Source organism: Beta vulgaris, chromosome 6 (genome assembly GCF_026745355.1).
Source record: "Beta vulgaris subsp. vulgaris cultivar EL10 chromosome 6, EL10.2, whole genome shotgun sequence".
NCBI classification, from domain to species: domain Eukaryota; kingdom Viridiplantae; phylum Streptophyta; class Magnoliopsida; order Caryophyllales; family Amaranthaceae; genus Beta; species Beta vulgaris.
The window spans coordinates 9,133,392-9,149,909 of NC_079207.1; the positions used below are offsets into that span (position 1 = coordinate 9,133,392).

At 34.4% G+C, this 16,518-nt stretch overlaps 2 protein-coding genes across 2 annotated transcripts; both read left to right on the forward strand.

Annotated features, from left to right (window-relative positions):
* Positions 1-5,864: 5,864 nt before the first annotated feature.
* Positions 5,865-10,264, forward strand: LOC104895509 (uncharacterized). Its single transcript, XM_010682043.4, has 2 exons — positions 5,865-7,260; positions 9,504-10,264. Exons 1-2 carry the CDS (start codon positions 6,783-6,785, stop codon positions 9,551-9,553), a joined length of 528 nt encoding a protein of 175 aa, XP_010680345.1. The 5' UTR covers positions 5,865-6,782; the 3' UTR covers positions 9,554-10,264.
* A 1,666-nt stretch (positions 10,265-11,930) lies between these two features.
* LOC104895512 (protein NETWORKED 2D) lies at positions 11,931-16,304 on the forward strand. The gene is made up of 2 exons (XM_010682048.4): positions 11,931-12,507; positions 13,229-16,304. The coding sequence occupies exons 1-2, from the start codon at positions 12,414-12,416 to the stop codon at positions 16,192-16,194; spliced, it is 3,060 nt and encodes a 1,019-aa protein (XP_010680350.1). The 5' UTR covers positions 11,931-12,413; the 3' UTR covers positions 16,195-16,304.
* The last annotated feature ends 214 nt before the right edge of the window (positions 16,305-16,518 follow it).

The window sequence follows — 16,518 nt, forward strand, 5'->3', positions numbered from 1 at the left end:
GACATATATTAGGAACACTTTACGTGTGGTGGTTGAAGTTAGTAGTTACCATGGGCGTGCATATTTTAGAGAGTATATTTTGGAAGTGGATAAGAACTAATCATTTTATAAGGTGTTGACGTTTAACCGATGTGAGTGAGAGTAAATAACTCAAATTATATCAAGCGTATATTAATTTTTGCCATATAATTTTGTGTAAATAACTATCAAGTATCACAAAAGAATAATATGGCTTTGAAATATAGTTTTTTTTTTTTGAAAAAAAGAGGGGCCAAGCATGTGTTCTTGAAAATATTTTGTTCATATCGATAGTAATGAATTTTCATCTCAAAACATGTGTTTTCGTTCATAAATTTTTATTGTCACTCCATATCACCTTTTCAAGTATTATAGAATAGTGATGAAATTTTAGGAAAAAAATCGATATTTTGGGATAAATCATTACCATGAACTTTGACCTGAGAATTCCTTTGCAAATGGACACGATATTGTATTGCCGATTTACTATCACCACCATTTGTGACTATTTAAAAGATTCTATAATGCGGTATCAATAATGATACTTATGGTACTACTGAATCTAAGTAATTAAGATGATGTGGCATTACAGGGTTATGTTATCATTATATATTTCTCACTTATTTTTATAGAGTTACTTTGATAATTCAGAGAAAGAAAAGAGAAAAACAAAACTAATCAAAATAGATCGAGTAATAAATTGTGAGTTCAAGTAAGACTATGATGCAACTAGAGGTGGGCATGGGTCGGGCCAACACGCGTGTTGGGCCGGCCCAACTCGATCCCATTCGAGGCTCGGCTCGATCCATTTTCCGCTACATGGGTCGCGGACTTGTCATGATTAAGAAATTTTATTTCAGACCTACACCGACATAGATGGCCCATGGGCCGAACACCCCTTTCATTGGTTTTTTAGCATAAAAATGTCAAATTTTCAAAAAAACAACATAAAACATAGTTCAGGCCTGCAGGAGGCACGAGCTCGACCCACAGGCTGTGGAAAAAATCTGGAAAATTCAAGCCCGACCCGGCACTAATGGGCTCGGGCCCGACTCGACATTTCTCCAAGCACTCGGACCGAGCCTGTGAATAAGCTCGACCCGACCCATGCCCAGCTCTATGTGCAATGTCCAATTTTAGAATTTTCTTTATTGCCTTTCTTAAAAAATTATGACCCTTTCAATTCGTTCTCTTTATTTTTTATTATTATGCTTTATTTCATTTTTAGCAATTATGATTTGTTTTTTTTTGTCCTATCTTATAGTATTAAATTGCTAACCTATGATCATACGACTTACGTGTTCCATCAGATATATCTATGCTTAAATAAGTTTCTCTCTTACTCCAAAAAGAAGAAAATTTCTCTCTTCTACCAAAAAAATTTGCCCCTTCTAACAAATATATTTTCTAAATAACCAATTTTTTTTAGAGATGACAAACAGATAATACAGGTGGGGTCATAATAGGGTCAACTTTGTGTTCGGGTTACGTTTAGGTCGGGTTTCAATCTCATAAATAAATAAACACATATACGACTAATGAGAGTAAGTTAAATAATTAATGGACAATGAATAAATCATATATAATATTTCATTACAATTTTTTTCTTAAATTTGTTTTAAAAGTAACTAATATGACAACTTGTCGGATTCGAGTCATCATTATCAGGTCAATTTCGGGTTGGGCCACTCCGGATTCGGGTAGATTCAAGTTCGGGTCATATTCACATTATTTTACTTTCGGGGGAAAGGGTCTCATATCGGTTATTCGGGTTGGGCCAACGGGGACGGGCCTATATTTATTGGCTATGCAATTCTCTACAAACTCTCTCCTTTCCGTTGGGTTGCTACATAAGAATATTTATTGTTTTTTTTTATTAGGAAATTAAGTCAGTCCAAGGACTAACCCCTACAAGGCTACTAACCTGTAGAAAACACTAATACATTGACTGGTAAGGCATGTTAAGGAAATACCCCAGCATAATGCTGGGGGTAAGGATCGAACCTCTGACCACAGGGGTCAAGGGAGAGCGCTCTACCCACTTGAATTAACTATTATCCTTTCAGAATATTTATTGATTGCACGTAGGAAACATTGAATTCATCGTTACTCGTTTCTCGTTACTCGTTACTCGTTAGGGAGCAAGAACAACCTTGACAAAAGGGTGCATGAAATTGAAAGTAAAGAATACTGCTCGTTTTATTTGGGCCAAGAGCTTAGGGCTTATATCTGCCGCACATGTGGTATGCGTACACAAAAGCTTAGATTAACACCACGATATTTATGATCAAATGATCATATGAAAAAATCGCAAATTATATAGTTACTCATCAAGCAAAATGCGCCACGCGTCTTTTTGCTGAGCACACATACTCAATGATTGGCCCTCCCGAGTAGACGCGTCATTACAATTTTTTTTGGTTTTAAAACCAGGTGATAAATCTTCTATGTGACTTGTCACTTGTGAGTTACTATAACTCCTCCTTGCTCCAAACATGTTTCTAGCTCCTCCATAAACTTTTTTACAAGAAGGTATCCAAACTTTGGGTGTAATGCATATTATAAATGATGTTAGAGCTCCATTTTTTTGTCGAATATGATAAATTCTTATTAATTTATTTTCCCCCTAATTGCCCTCCTTATTAGTTTGAACACCGCAAAACTATTACTTGAACGTATGTAGCACCACAAACTTTGACTACTAATTAAAATATCACGAACTATTGAATTTCATGCAGTGCGTATAATTCATGATACATGAGGTAAGTTTTTTGGTCGGCTAATAGTCAAAATTAAAGCTCACAGTGGTGTTTATAGGAATTAAGAATACGGAGTTTGAAAATGGAAATGAATGCACTAAAAGCTAAAAACAAGAACTTGTAGCAGCAAATAAAGGCTAAATATCTTACTTCCGGTTCACCAAGTTTGATAGTTCGTGATATTTTGGATACTAAGTCAAAATTCGTGGTGATACATGCACCCAAGTCCTATTTGGTTAGAAAAAATAATAAATCAATGAGGATTCATCGTGCCCGCGGGAGAATGGAGCTTCGGGGTCATATATGGTACACATTGCACCTATGCCCATAATTGGTGTTTTGGCTATTAGTCAAAATTGATGTTGTTAGTTACACCCGCGTCATAGTTTTGTAGGGATGAGGCCAATTTTGCCTTTTCTTTTTCTTTACTACCACATACTTTATCCCAACTATGGCCACCTCTTACAATCTTGATTTTCCTTAATTTGTTTTTTTATTATCCCTTCATATATTACCGTCAATTCAAGTATACATACCCTAAGGGCTAATTAATGAGATGTATGTTTGTGAGTTATAAAAAGTATTTAGTGGATTTGTTGCACACATTAGGTGTATATAGTGGAAATATCAAAATACAAGAGTATCTCGAGCTTTTTAAAAAAAATTAAGTGCGTCCTTTTCACTTTTAAAAAACAAGTTTGGTATAATAAGCTTAGATAAATTCATATTAGTTCAAATAAGTTCCAACTAGAATTTTTTACACGCGATACGTGCTTGAATTTTTTTGTCGAAATAGAAACTCGATTTTCTTCGGCATAAGAGTCGAAATTTGAACATTATACATACGAACTATAATTATTTTTAGTTGCAAAATTGGATTGGTTTAGAATCTGTCACTTAAGTCTCTCACCATCTTTTTTTTTTTTTTTTTTTTTTACTTTTGAAAGTTAAATTCTATGAACAAAATAGAAATTTTATTGAATTTATTTATGATTTCTAATATATAATTTTTTAGTTGATTTTTGAATTAAGTACAGTACTTCATAAATTGTAAAGAAAGTGGACACTTTGATTTCAAGTCAATTTTTTCATAGGTTGTAGTTTGTAGTGATTGTTATAATTATATTTTGGTATTTTTGTTTGAATCCCCCTTTGATTTGTAAGTAAATTTGTAATTTAGAATGGGAAGGGGTAACATAGTCTCTTCATTCGGGGACACCATAGCTCCCCCCTTCCCTTATATAATAGAGATATGTTGTACTTTAATTCTTGAATGATATTTTACATAAACCTTTTTACCTTGATAATTAATCGCTAGTATATAATAAAAAAGATAGGTCAAATATATGTAAAAGTTTATTATATATAGGAAACACTATAAAAAGTAAATAAATTTTTTCCTTGTCTAATTTCTAACTGATTTCACTACAAATACACCTTTTTTTTTATCATGGCCCATCATTAATTGTGAATGATTCTTGAGAATAGTGATTTGTAAGTAAATTTTTGTAAATGTTTTTGTATGTATTGACGTTCTAGGTTAGTAGTTTTAGTTTGTATGTTAATTTTAATTAGTTTTAATAAAATTTTCTGATTATTTGAGTGATTTGGGTGATTTTTATAACGTGATTTTCTCAATTGTATGAGTGATTTGTAAAGTTTCTTCTTTTAAGTGATTTGTGAGTGAGTGTTGTAAATTAATTTTCGTAGTTTTCTTTGAGTGTCGATTTTGATTTTGACATTCCTTTTGTAATTTAGAAAGGGAAGGAGGGTAAAATAGGCATTTCAAAAGAGGACACCATTGCTCCCCCTTCCCTTATATAATAGAGATTACGTATAATAGGTTTCAAAAATTTGGTAACAAATAAATTAATATTAAATGTGTAATTAGTAGTTGATTTTAATTTATTATTAAAATTGTAATATTGATATTTAGTCGTATTAAGTTTCTCTTATATGAATTTTTGTTTTCTATATTAAGAGTAGTAATTAATATTATTATTGTCTAATTAATTTATACTAATAATTAAACCATTTACGATATAAATTAATGGTTACTATCAATAATTTTTTAGCGGATAATTTTACAATTTTTTTTTGGATAAACGACTACAAATCAAATACGTTCTAATCAGGTTCATTAAATTCCAATCAAATCTAATTATCTAATTAGTTTTAATAAATTTAAATAACTTTATATAAGTTTAATCAGGTCCAGTAAGTTTCAATCAGATTCAATTAATTATAATCAAGTTTAATAATGTCGAATAAATTTCATTCAAATTTAGTTAGGTCCAATAAATTTCAATTAAATTCAATCACATCTAATAAGTATTTTACAAGCTAAATTATTTACCATCATACTCATAAATTCAGATAAGTTTAAATAGTTTAGATAAATTTAGGAATTTTTTCCTTGGATAATGCAAAAGTGGGTTTTAATTCCCAAAATATGCCCAAAAAAATCAAAATTCCCTGCGTACCGTCCACGTAGGACGGCACGCGAGAAATTTTTTTTTTTTTTGTTTTAACCCACAGAAACCGCTACTCAGAGTAGCGGTTTAATTTTAAAATAAACCGCTACTCGGAGTAGCGGTTTACAAATAAAAACCGCTACTCTGAGTAGCGGTTTACAAATATAAACCGCTAGCGGTTTATAAATATAAACCGCTACTCTGAGTAGCGGTTTACCTGCGCAAAAATATGGTAAGCAGATATCAGTTTTCATAATAAACCGCTACTCGGAGTAGCGGTTTATAAAAAATAAAAATAATTTTTTTTTTTTTTTTATAAACCGCTACTCCGAGTAGCGGTTTTACCTAAGTTGAAAAAAAAAAAAATTCTCGACACTTATAAACCGCTACTCCGAGTAGCGGTTTTACTAAAAAAAAAAAATCTCGCGTGCCGTCCTACGTGGACGGTACGCAGGAAATTTTAATATTTTTGGGCATATTTTGGGAATTAAAACCCACTTTTGCATTATCCAAGGAAAAAATTCATAAATTTAGAGATAAAAAATTTATAGGTTTTTACTTTTTACCCCTCTCCTAAAAGATAAAAGAAAATTGGAATAAAAGGGATATAAATTGCTTTCTCACTCTACCAAATTTTGTCAGTTGACATCCTTCGTTTGGGGGAGAAAGAGGAAGAGAGAGACAAAGAGGGAGGTAAAAGGGGAACGAAGAAGGTGAGTTTGATATTTTGAGAAAAAAATTCTCGAATTTTGAACTCAGTTTATGACAACTTCTCCTTACTAACTACATAACAATTCTTCAAATTCTGGGGTTAAAGTTTCGATTTTTATCGATGTTCTTAACTATTGAACTTCACCCAAAAATCTGGGTTTCTCCGATTTTGAAATAAACCCCTCTGTAAAAGTCTCCAATTTTTCATTTTTTGATTGATCAAATTATTCCTGGTCTTAGGGATTTTTCTTTATATTTTTAAAAATTAATTTTGTTTTTGTAATCAATGCTTTGATTTGCTTCTATTTTTATCTGAGTTTTTTTCTTTTATTTTCTTTTCCCATCCGTTTATTCTAAATTGGGATACTTCTGTCATGTGGGCTTGAATTATTGTTACGGATTTTCCAAAATTAGAAATATTTTTTTCAGTTAAAAATATAAAAAAGGGTGGGTCAGTGACATATATATGGACTATTGAAGCAAGTTCTTGTTTCTAGTTGTTTCGGTTGAGATTATTTTGCCTTTTGCCTTATTCCATATCAAGATTCTGTTTTTGTGACTGAGATTGTAGTGAATTATCTCTATTTGGGTAAATTTTTTTACCTAATATTTGATTGATTTCTGGGTTACTATTTCCCCTCAATAATTTTTCTTTCTCGAAGTGATTGTCTCCAATTTCTAAGATTTCTGGGTTACTTAAGTATTCACTTCATTCATTTCGGGTCAAAGCACTAAGCTTTGAAAGGTTACCATATTGTTTGAAATTCAACCCCCCCTTTTTTTTTTTCTCTGGGTGTTGTTTAGTTTGTGCATTTCTCAAATGGCATTTCCAAGGTTTAAGTTGTGGGGTTTACCCTTGTGGGGTGGAAAAGAGGAGACAGAAAATTTTACCAACATGTGTTCTTCAAATTCTTCACCAAATAATGGTTTTGGGGTGAGAGAAATTGAGAGTGTGAAATTTCCAGTAAGAGGAACAAAGATGAACTCTTCTTCTTCAAGAAAGATTAAGAAGAAATGGCATAGTAGAGAAGAGAGAAAGATTGAGAGAGAGCATGATGTTGTTATTGTCCCAAAAGATGGAGTTTGTTTATCAGGGTCTGAATCTGAGGATTCTGATTGGTCCATTGGGTGGCTGGAGCCACATGGACCTGATTTCTTGAGTGATGATGAGACTGATGATAGTTTTGCAGTCTTGGTTCCTTGTTATAGGAATGATAGAAGGGGGCCAACTGAAGGGCCTAATAGTAATATCCAGCTTTTGAACACCATCAAGAATTTCACTAGTGAGCCCTACACTGGTAACTATTCTTCTTAATTAACTTCTGTTTTATAATACTTTCATTCATATTAGTTTCTATTGTTAAGTAAGATATTGCAAGTGCTTCTTGTTTGTGATTTCTTGCTTCAAGCTGAAGGCTCTGGATTAGTTAACTGTAGTAATTAACCATGCTTAATTAAGTTTTTAGTTTGGTGCACACTTAATTACTCATAGTTAATCACACTTAAGGAAACTTAAATGAGGGCTCTTACTCTTTGTGGTTATGAGAATATAGGAACATTGATCATTCTATTTGTTCATTTGATGTATAGTTTATGCACTTTGTGTGGATCTTTTTGTTGCTAACTCTTGCGCTAGATCAGGTATTTGAGATTAGTGCGGAGTTATTGTCTTTGGTTAATCCTTTTTGCAGGGTTTTCTGTTAATTGATGTGGATTCATTTGGTTAGGTTTATATAAGTGATTGTTGTTTGCTCTTAGCTTAAGAGGCTTAGTTCACTCAATGTCTTGTAGGAGTTTAAAGTTTCGGGGTGATAATTTTTATATCACTCCTGCTTGGTTAAACAAGTTTAACCGTAGGCTGTCTAAGTATGCCCCCAGTACCTTAGTGTACATGGTTTTGATTAAAGTTCCACAGGCCATTTTCTCCTTTTGGAGCTTCTTCATTTTGAGTTTCTTCTAGGAAATGCCTGTACCCTCCGGCATCGATAATCTATAATGATGCATATAAGGTTTTATGCCATAAAAATTTGCAGTGTATTGCTTAAATGGGCAGCCCAAAAATCTTTCTGGCAACTTGAATAATTACTTATTTGGTGGAATGTTCTGCTGGTTGTACTCAAGTAAGACAGTCACTAGTGAGGATATTGTTGTCCAGCCCCTTCTATTTCACTCCTATTGGTACTTATTAGTAATCATTGGTTTACAGGCGACAGTTCTGTTCACATTTTAATGAATGCTTGACTCCGGGAGAACCCAATTGTTCTTGGTGCTCCCATCTTAAACAGAGCAAGCTGATACCATGCTCCCCCCTTATGATGACCTATTTTACTTTTTACAGACGTAAAGAAATTAATTTTAGGAGTTGACCAGTGATGTGTTAGTGTAGTGAAATAACTGAAAGATGATTGTATGATAATTCATCTATGAACCAAGGGGACTAACTAATATGGAAAAGGAGGAATACATGTGTGGGGTGAAGGTCTGGTATTATTGATCTATGAGGGATGGAATGTAGGTTTAAATCCCAGGTTCAAATGTTTCTATCTTCAAAGGAGTATCAATATGGCTCTGCCAGTCTGCCTCCTGATTTTGGATTTTGGAAGTGTAATTAGTTATCTTATACTTGCGTGTCTTGGTGTCTGGGAGTGTAATTGTATATTCTCTAGGAAGCAGAAGCTTTTAGGCAGCTTATAGAGAAAATTGTAATCTGGATTGTCATGGAGAAAGTTCTGTTAGTGTTTAACGACTTATTGAATGAAGTGAGTAAATCGTCTCTATTGATCGTAATATTGATATTAGGGATTATAGTTTGTGATATTGAGAGGAAAAGAAGTTGATCAATTAAACAAGCAGTGGCTCTCACCCCTAATCCCTATTGTGCTCTTAAGCTATTTAAAGTGGTTTTGGTGGCCTTTTGCTTTCCCAGCCCTGCTTGATGCAATATCTGAAGTACAGGATGAACTGCTGAAGTATGTCTATCTTTATCGTTATGCTTTGGAGGAATTTCTTAGCAAGTCAAAAACAAAGACAACCCTAGTTATGTTGGCCAATTTTTTAAAGTTCCCATTTGGTAGGCGATGTCAAATGGCAGTAATGGGTGATTGCTTTCGATGTAATTTGTCAGGAAAATCCCCACTCATTACAGTGGTCATAGAATCTCATCCCCAAAGATGTGATTATCTTCACAAGTTTGTGCTCTCACTCGATACCACCTCTGAAGTCTAAAGTGGTAATGGAATTTTGTGAAGAAAAGCACAAGTTTTGGGTGGATATTGACATGATATTTTCTATTCAAAACTAGATATGAATTTATCACCATAACCACCGTTTATTACCATCTAATAAACGGGCTGCGAGCAGTAATTGTCACTTGATTTCATCTTTGTATTATTCCTTCAGCATTATGTATCTTTCTTCTGCCGAGTTTACGAGATTTATATGTTCCTTTCTGCATAAGGCTTTATAAATCATGCGACGAAACCTGTAAAATTTATGTAAATTTCTCGAAGGCCTAACTAAATCTTGTGATGGAATCTTGCAGAAGGGAAGAACATGATGGACCAATGGCTTTCTTCGCTGCAGAACTTCTGAAGCCCACTGTTTCTATAATGTTTGATAATAAATAAAGTGGTTCGTTTGTGTCATTGGAGTTTGAATGTACCATTATATCTATGTTTAAACTGAAAGTTCGCCCTGCAAAGAAACAATGAAGGTTTGGGGAGGAAAGTGAAAGATCAATAAGTGGTCTGAATGAAGTAATTCGCAAGTGTTCTGAAGATCAGGAGCAGAGATGGCCTAAGATGTTTGGAAATCTGGAGAACATTAATATCCAGCAACCGTTTTTGGAATTTGGTGATCTAGTTGATCCTGATATTATAATCGCATTTTCGATCATAGGTAGGTCAGACTGAAATGGGTTGCTGAACCTTTTCCTCAAGATTCTAAGTTACTGTCTGTACATACCATTAGAATGTAAATATTTCGTAATTTGATCATATGCTTAGACTTCCCCCAACTTCCATTCTGAAGTAGTTTGTAAATATTTCAGCTTTCTATTGTTTTCGTAGGCTCTTATGTTATTCAAACGAACAAGCAAAGCTGCTAGTACTGGTATGCAAAACTGCAGTATCCATATGATTATATAAGGATTCGCAATTCCGCAGACCGTACCTTATTGTATTAGGCAATATAGCTAATAGTTTCCATATATCTTATTACTAGAATATCTGATGTTTTGTGATATTCCTCGAAACATTAGGGGAGTTCGATTATATTTGATCAAACCTGAAATTTATCTTTTAATGGTGAAGATAATGCACCGTAGTCTCTAAATAAAAGGTTTGAAGCATTATATGAATACAGTGTTACCCTAACACTTTCATTTACTTCAAAAATGGGATGTCATGTCGTGTCCCACACGACACTTTACTTGGATATTTCATTTTAAACTAAAAACCTGATTTTTTTTTTTATAAAATAGTCGAGTCGGATACTTGGATATTCATATCCGAGTAGACACTCAATTTGTGGCTGAGTAACATATTATGAAGGCATCTCAAGCACATTTGAGGCTGCAGATGGTACTTTCTTTTGGCCTGGCAGCTGATCTGGTTTCAGACTGGAGGGTGGAGGATGTCAACTTTATAACGTGCACTCTATTACGTTTAAGCTGTTATGAAAACCATTTCTTAATTTGCATTTCTTTCTTTTCTTTATACTTAAGATGATCAGGTCATGTAACTTGACCGTGTGATTATAATAATCTTTTGAACAATGAACTTAAAATATTGTGTAAGAATCAATCATTACTCTCTGCTTTCATGATATAGTGAATATGCAAAGCCTTTGTTATATTGTGTCTTAGGTAAACCAATATGTCAATTTCCATTATATGAATTATGATCCATTTGTTTTGGTGACGTATGATGTCACTATTTAAGATGAGGTAATATCTCTATAGAAAAGATATACTTTTTCAAAAGTACATAATGATAAAAAAACCATTTTAAAGGTTAAGACCTATAGTAATTATAATTGGTGAGACAATTATCCGTGTGACCATTTCTAAATTTAACAAATTTCAAAAGTTATGAAATCTTTTCCATTGATTTATTTTAAATGAAAATTCATCTTGAAGAAGCTCTTTTATTTTCAAAAGAAACCATTTTCTAAAAGAGCAAAAATTTTACATGATTTTCTGGCATTTTTCACCTTTCAGCCTATAGAGTGATTGAGTGACAACAACCATCCGAGATACTCCCTCCGTTCCAAAATATAGATTCCATTTCATTTTGCACAGTCTCCAAGACGTACTTTTGACTTATGATATCTTCTATTTCTTATTAGTACAAAAAATAAAAAGTTGATATTACGAATTTACACATTGAGACGAATCTAACAAGAACCCTTATGAATATGTTTTTTTGTATACATTAGTAATAATATTTGGTCAAAGGTTTTAAAATTTGACTCTCAAAATAGAAATGAGAACTATATTTTGGGACGGATGGAGTAATTAAAAGGCCTATAGAATCAATTTAAATGCTCAATATGCCATATTTTGCAAGAAAGTACAAGAAGAAATGTTTTTTTTTTTTTCTAAAAAAAAAGATGGTTTTCAATCTTCATATTTGAAGCATGTGGACAAAATTTTCAATATTGCAAAGAAAATCAAAATTAGATGTTGGTGTCAATCAAAACGAACGATTTAAAATTTTATTTGGTAATAAACATAGTAATATAAGTCATGAAATATTTGTATAGCCAACCAGATATAACATTTTACTGTTATATTTTCTCAACATAATGATGTATACCATAATTATCCTACTGATAAAAACCAATTCCACCACATAGAGAATGAAAGGAAGCTCAAAAGCTAGAACTATATGAAAAAAGGTTTCCAAAGAATTAAAAGCAACTATGTGATGGACTTGGTAGGCAAACTTAGGATTGACACATGGAGAAAATTGATTGCAACAATTCCTTCTTTTTTATGCCTTTCCTTATTCATTTTTTATTTTTTTCCCTTTGTTTATGATTGTTTAAAGAGAAAGCAAAAGAAAGTGTTACTATATTTGACAAACTATTGTAACCGAAGTTTTCTCCATGCCACAACCCCACATTAGAGGGAGTCTAGTCTTTTGCACATTCCCCTTGATTTTATTCTTCTTCAATTTATATTTTCTCTCTCCTATTTTTTACATAATCAGAGTACATTCTGTATTTTTAGAATTTTTTTTTTTTGGTTCATTACATTCCACGTTCTGCTCATATTCAGACAAGAAAAAATGGGATGAAGGAAGAAAGTCAATTTGGAAATTTTACAAAGAAAGAAGATATTTTTCTTATATGTTTTTCTGCTATATTTTCTTGTTGATTGAAGAATATCAGAAACAAATTTTCTAGAAATCATTGTAAAAATAGTGAAAAATTCGACCGAAACTCGAATATGTTGCAGAGGGCAGCAAGCAATGCATATTCATGGTGGTATGCAAGCCATGTCAGGACTAAACAATCCAAATGGCTTGAACAAAGCCTTCAAGGTATGTTTAACGTACCATTATAAAGCTTCTTTTTTTTTATCCCTTTCTTTCTTGATCATTTCTGGGATTTTCCTGTTATATTCCTGAAACAATTGCATATTGATCTCAAGTATATCATGAACAAACCAACAAGTCAAATGAGATCACATAATCACATTAATCTCATATTCTGATTGTAAAGAACGAATTTGCTGAATAGATAATAATATTAACAATTAACAATATGCTAATCTTGTCATGGTACCTTTTAACTTTCACACATGCAACTTCTTAGCACTTTAGTTTTTTCTGGGTGCAGTTTTCAGGCATAAATAAACGCACCCATGGTTGTATTACTTGAATCTTCCATGTACCCTGCTAGAATTTTATGCATAACTCGTATTTCGTCTTCTAATGTTTAAAGACCAAGGTAAGTTTACAGCATAGAAGAAAAAACATATATTTGAGAGTAGATATGAATTAACATAGAAATAACATATATTTGAAAGTGGATTTGAATTACATAGAAAAAACATTTTTGGTTGGATCCTTTTTATCTCTCTCCCTTCCTTGGTCGTTGAGCACATTTCAATGCTACGAGTTGTAGAAAACGGAGGAAGTATCTCTCTCCTTTGTATCTCTCCCTCGTCCATATGCATGATGATGTACTAATTCAATGCATACAGTTCCTGCTTCCTAGGCAGCATTACCCAGATATTGACATTATTGCTGCTTGCTACAGATATGGGAGATAAGGTCGAAGCTGTGCTTAAACTCATTGAAGAAGATGGAGACTCTTTTGCTAGAAGAGCCGAAATGTACTACAAGAAACGACCAGAGTTGATAAACTTTGTGGAGGAATCCTACCGAGCTTACAGATCTTTAGCAGAAAGATATGACCACATCTCTAAAGAGCTACAGAATGCAAATACCACACTCGCATCTGCATTTCCAGACCAGTACCAGTTCCCAATGGATGATGATGATGATTATTCCCCAAGAATGCCCAGAAAATTTCAAGATCGAGCATCCAATCCGAACATCCCACAAGCTCCAGCAAAGTTCCCTACCAAGAATATTAAGGCTATCATTGCATTAACAGCGAACGCCCAAAGAAGCTCTCCTCCTGGTAGGAATGCACCTAAATCAGGAGCTCATGCTAACAGATTTCCGAAATCTGGTCTGACAATCACTGAGGCCACTAATGAGATTGACAAGCTTCAGAAGCAAATTCTAACTCTACAAACAGAGAAGGAATTTGCAAAGAGTTCTTATGAGAGCGGGTATGCTAAGTACTGGGACATTGATGAGCAGATTTCTGGAACACAAGAAAAAATCTCGAAGTTACAAGATGAATTTGGGATAGCCCAAGTAATTGAGGATGATGAAGCTCGGACTTTAATGGCTGAAGCTGCTATTAAATCATGCAATGACACCTTGGTTGAGCTTCAGGAGAAGCAGGAAAGAGCTGAAGCGGATGCAAAAGCAGACCACCAGAGGATAAAAGATGCTCGTGATAAGTTGAACTCTCTCAAGGGTGAGTACCTGGGGAATCAAACTGACGTCTCTCAAACTGGAGATCGTACCTTAAAGGCAGAGGACTCAACTAGCTGCAATGATGAACCAGTAGGTGTTTTGAAAGAATCAAAGGGCATTGAAATACTTCGAGAGAAGATTAAGGAACACTTTGATGTAGGTGAAAGTACATCACTCTCTGTGTTAGAAATGGCTGAAAAGATTGATGAGCTTGTAAATAAAGTGATCAACCTAGAATCTTCAATGTCTTCTCAGACTGCCCTAGTACATAGATTAAGGTCAGAGACTGACGAGCTCCAATCACAAATTAAGAGTCTTGAAGATGACAAGGCAAACCTGATTGAGGGGAAAACCACTTTAACTGACAAGCTGGGTGAGATGGAAAATAAGCTAAGAGGACTTCAGGATTTAAACGACAGCTTGGAGAACCAAGATAGCAACCTCAAAAGTCATCTTACTGAAGCGCGCTCCGATCCTGATATCAAGAATTCAACTAGGTCCCAAGAAAGTAAAGGGTCCACAGAAAATGTGGATGTGGAGAAAGAGGTGGCACAGGATATGCAGGTAAGTGATACGAGTACCTCGAGTCTTACTCAAGATGGTGCGAAGGCCGAGAAAACTGCTCCACTTGACTCAAAGAATGAATCTTCAATTCCTTGCAAGACAGATGATTATCAACCACAAGAATCTAAGACAACTAACAATGAAAGTGATCAACCACAAGAGACTTCAAAGAAGAAAGAAGATGAAGCATTTCACCTTCAAGCAACTCTAAAAAAGCAGCCTGCAACTCAGCCAAGCACTCCCCAAGAAGTTATAACTATGCCAAAAGATGAGCCTAATGCACCTTTATCAGTGCGACCACCAGGCGAGCAACCACAAGAAACTTTAAAGAAGAAAGAAAATGAAGCATTTCACCTTCAAGCAACTCCAAAAGAGCAGCCTGCAACTCAGCCAACAGATCAGCCGAGCACTCCTCAAGAAGTTAAACCAAGAGAATTGGTAACTATGCCTAAAGATGACACAAATGCACCTTTATCAGTGCAACCACCAGGACAGAGAAGGAATGGAGAAGATGAGCCAGATTGGCAGCAGTTGTTCACGGATGGTTTGGAGGGAAAGGAAAAAGTTCTTTTAGCTGAGTATACGGCAACTCTTAGAAGCTACAAGGAAACCAAAAAGAAGCTTTGTGAAGTAGAGAAAAAAAATGAAGAAAATTTCTCAGATATTGAAAACAAGCTTAAAGAATTGAAAGGTTCTCTTGTCGCGAAGGATGAAGAGATCCACTTCTTACGTCAGAAGTTGAGTGTTCTGCAAAAAAGGCTGGACGAGAATAAGAATGCAAAAGAGAAAGAAGTCGAGCCTGCTGTAAGAAATGAAGAGTCATCACCTTACCCTGAAGATGATGATGAACTACAAGTTATACTTCCTGGTGAAGATAAAGAGATTTCACCAGTTGAGCAGAAACTACGGGGAGAAATGGATCATATTCTTGAGGAAAATCTGGATTTCTGGATGAGGTTCAGTGCTTCATTTGGGCAAATCCAAAAGTTCCAGAATGGAGTTCAAGATTTGCAAACAGAATTAGCAAAGCTCGAGAAGAACCAAGAAAAGAAAGAAGGCAGTAGTCATGGGGATACTCACTCATCTCTGAAATCAGATGTCAGGCCAATATACAAGCACCTAAGAGAGATACAAACGGAATTAACTGTCTGGTTGGAGCAAAGTGAAAAGCTGAAAGAAGAGCTGCAACGCAGATTTTCGCAGTTGTGCCACATTCAAGAAGAAATAAAGCACGCCCTAAATGCTGGGGCAGAAGATGATGACATGATTTTCACCAGTTTTCAAGCTGCAAAGTTCCAAGGAGAGGTAGCAAACATGCAACAAGAGAATAACAAGGTAGCTGATGAACTACAAGCTGGTATGGATTATATAACCAGTCTCCACATTGAAGTGGAGCGTACCACAAACAGGTTGAATGAAGACCTGGGACTTTCTGCCTCAAAGAGCCAAAATGAAAATGAGAGGTCTGGAAACCGAGCTCGAGTGCCGTTAAGATCATTCATTTTTGGTGTTAAACCACAGAAGAAAAAGCAATCAATATTTTCTTGCATGCACCCAGGAATGATGAATCGAAGATACCATCATTTAAGAGCTGACAAGTCACCTTAAAATTATACAGAGATATTCTGTATTCCTCAGATACAGTTTTTTAAGAGAGTATATTTTCTTGTATTTGCTGGTGATATTAGATAGAGATTATGAGATCATCTGTTTTTTTTTTTGCGGCTTGGAGGAGAAATCCATTGGTTTGTGTACAATAGTTTTTAGGCTTTTAATGTCACAAAAACAGGCAGTCTTTAGTTTTAAGCAGAGTTTGATAATTATAAAAACACAGTAGCAAAGTTTTGCTCCATGGACAATCTTCTAAACAACAATCTGCTGAGCTCTCCATTATTTCCCCTCCCCCCCCCTTCCCCCACCCAAAAAAGAAAC

Coding starts and splice junctions, on each gene's coding strand:
- LOC104895512 (XM_010682048.4), top strand. CDS start 12,414: ATGTTGCAGAGGGCAGCAAGCAATGCATATTCATGGTGGTATGCAAGC. Junction 12,508..13,228: donor GCTTGAACAAAGCCTTCAAG/GTATGTTTAACG, acceptor TGCTTGCTACAG/ATATGGGAGATAAGGTCGAA.
- LOC104895509 (XM_010682043.4), top strand. CDS start 6,783: ATGGCATTTCCAAGGTTTAAGTTGTGGGGTTTACCCTTGTGGGGTGGA. Junction 7,261..9,503: donor CACTAGTGAGCCCTACACTG/GTAACTATTCTT, acceptor GGAATCTTGCAG/AAGGGAAGAACATGATGGAC.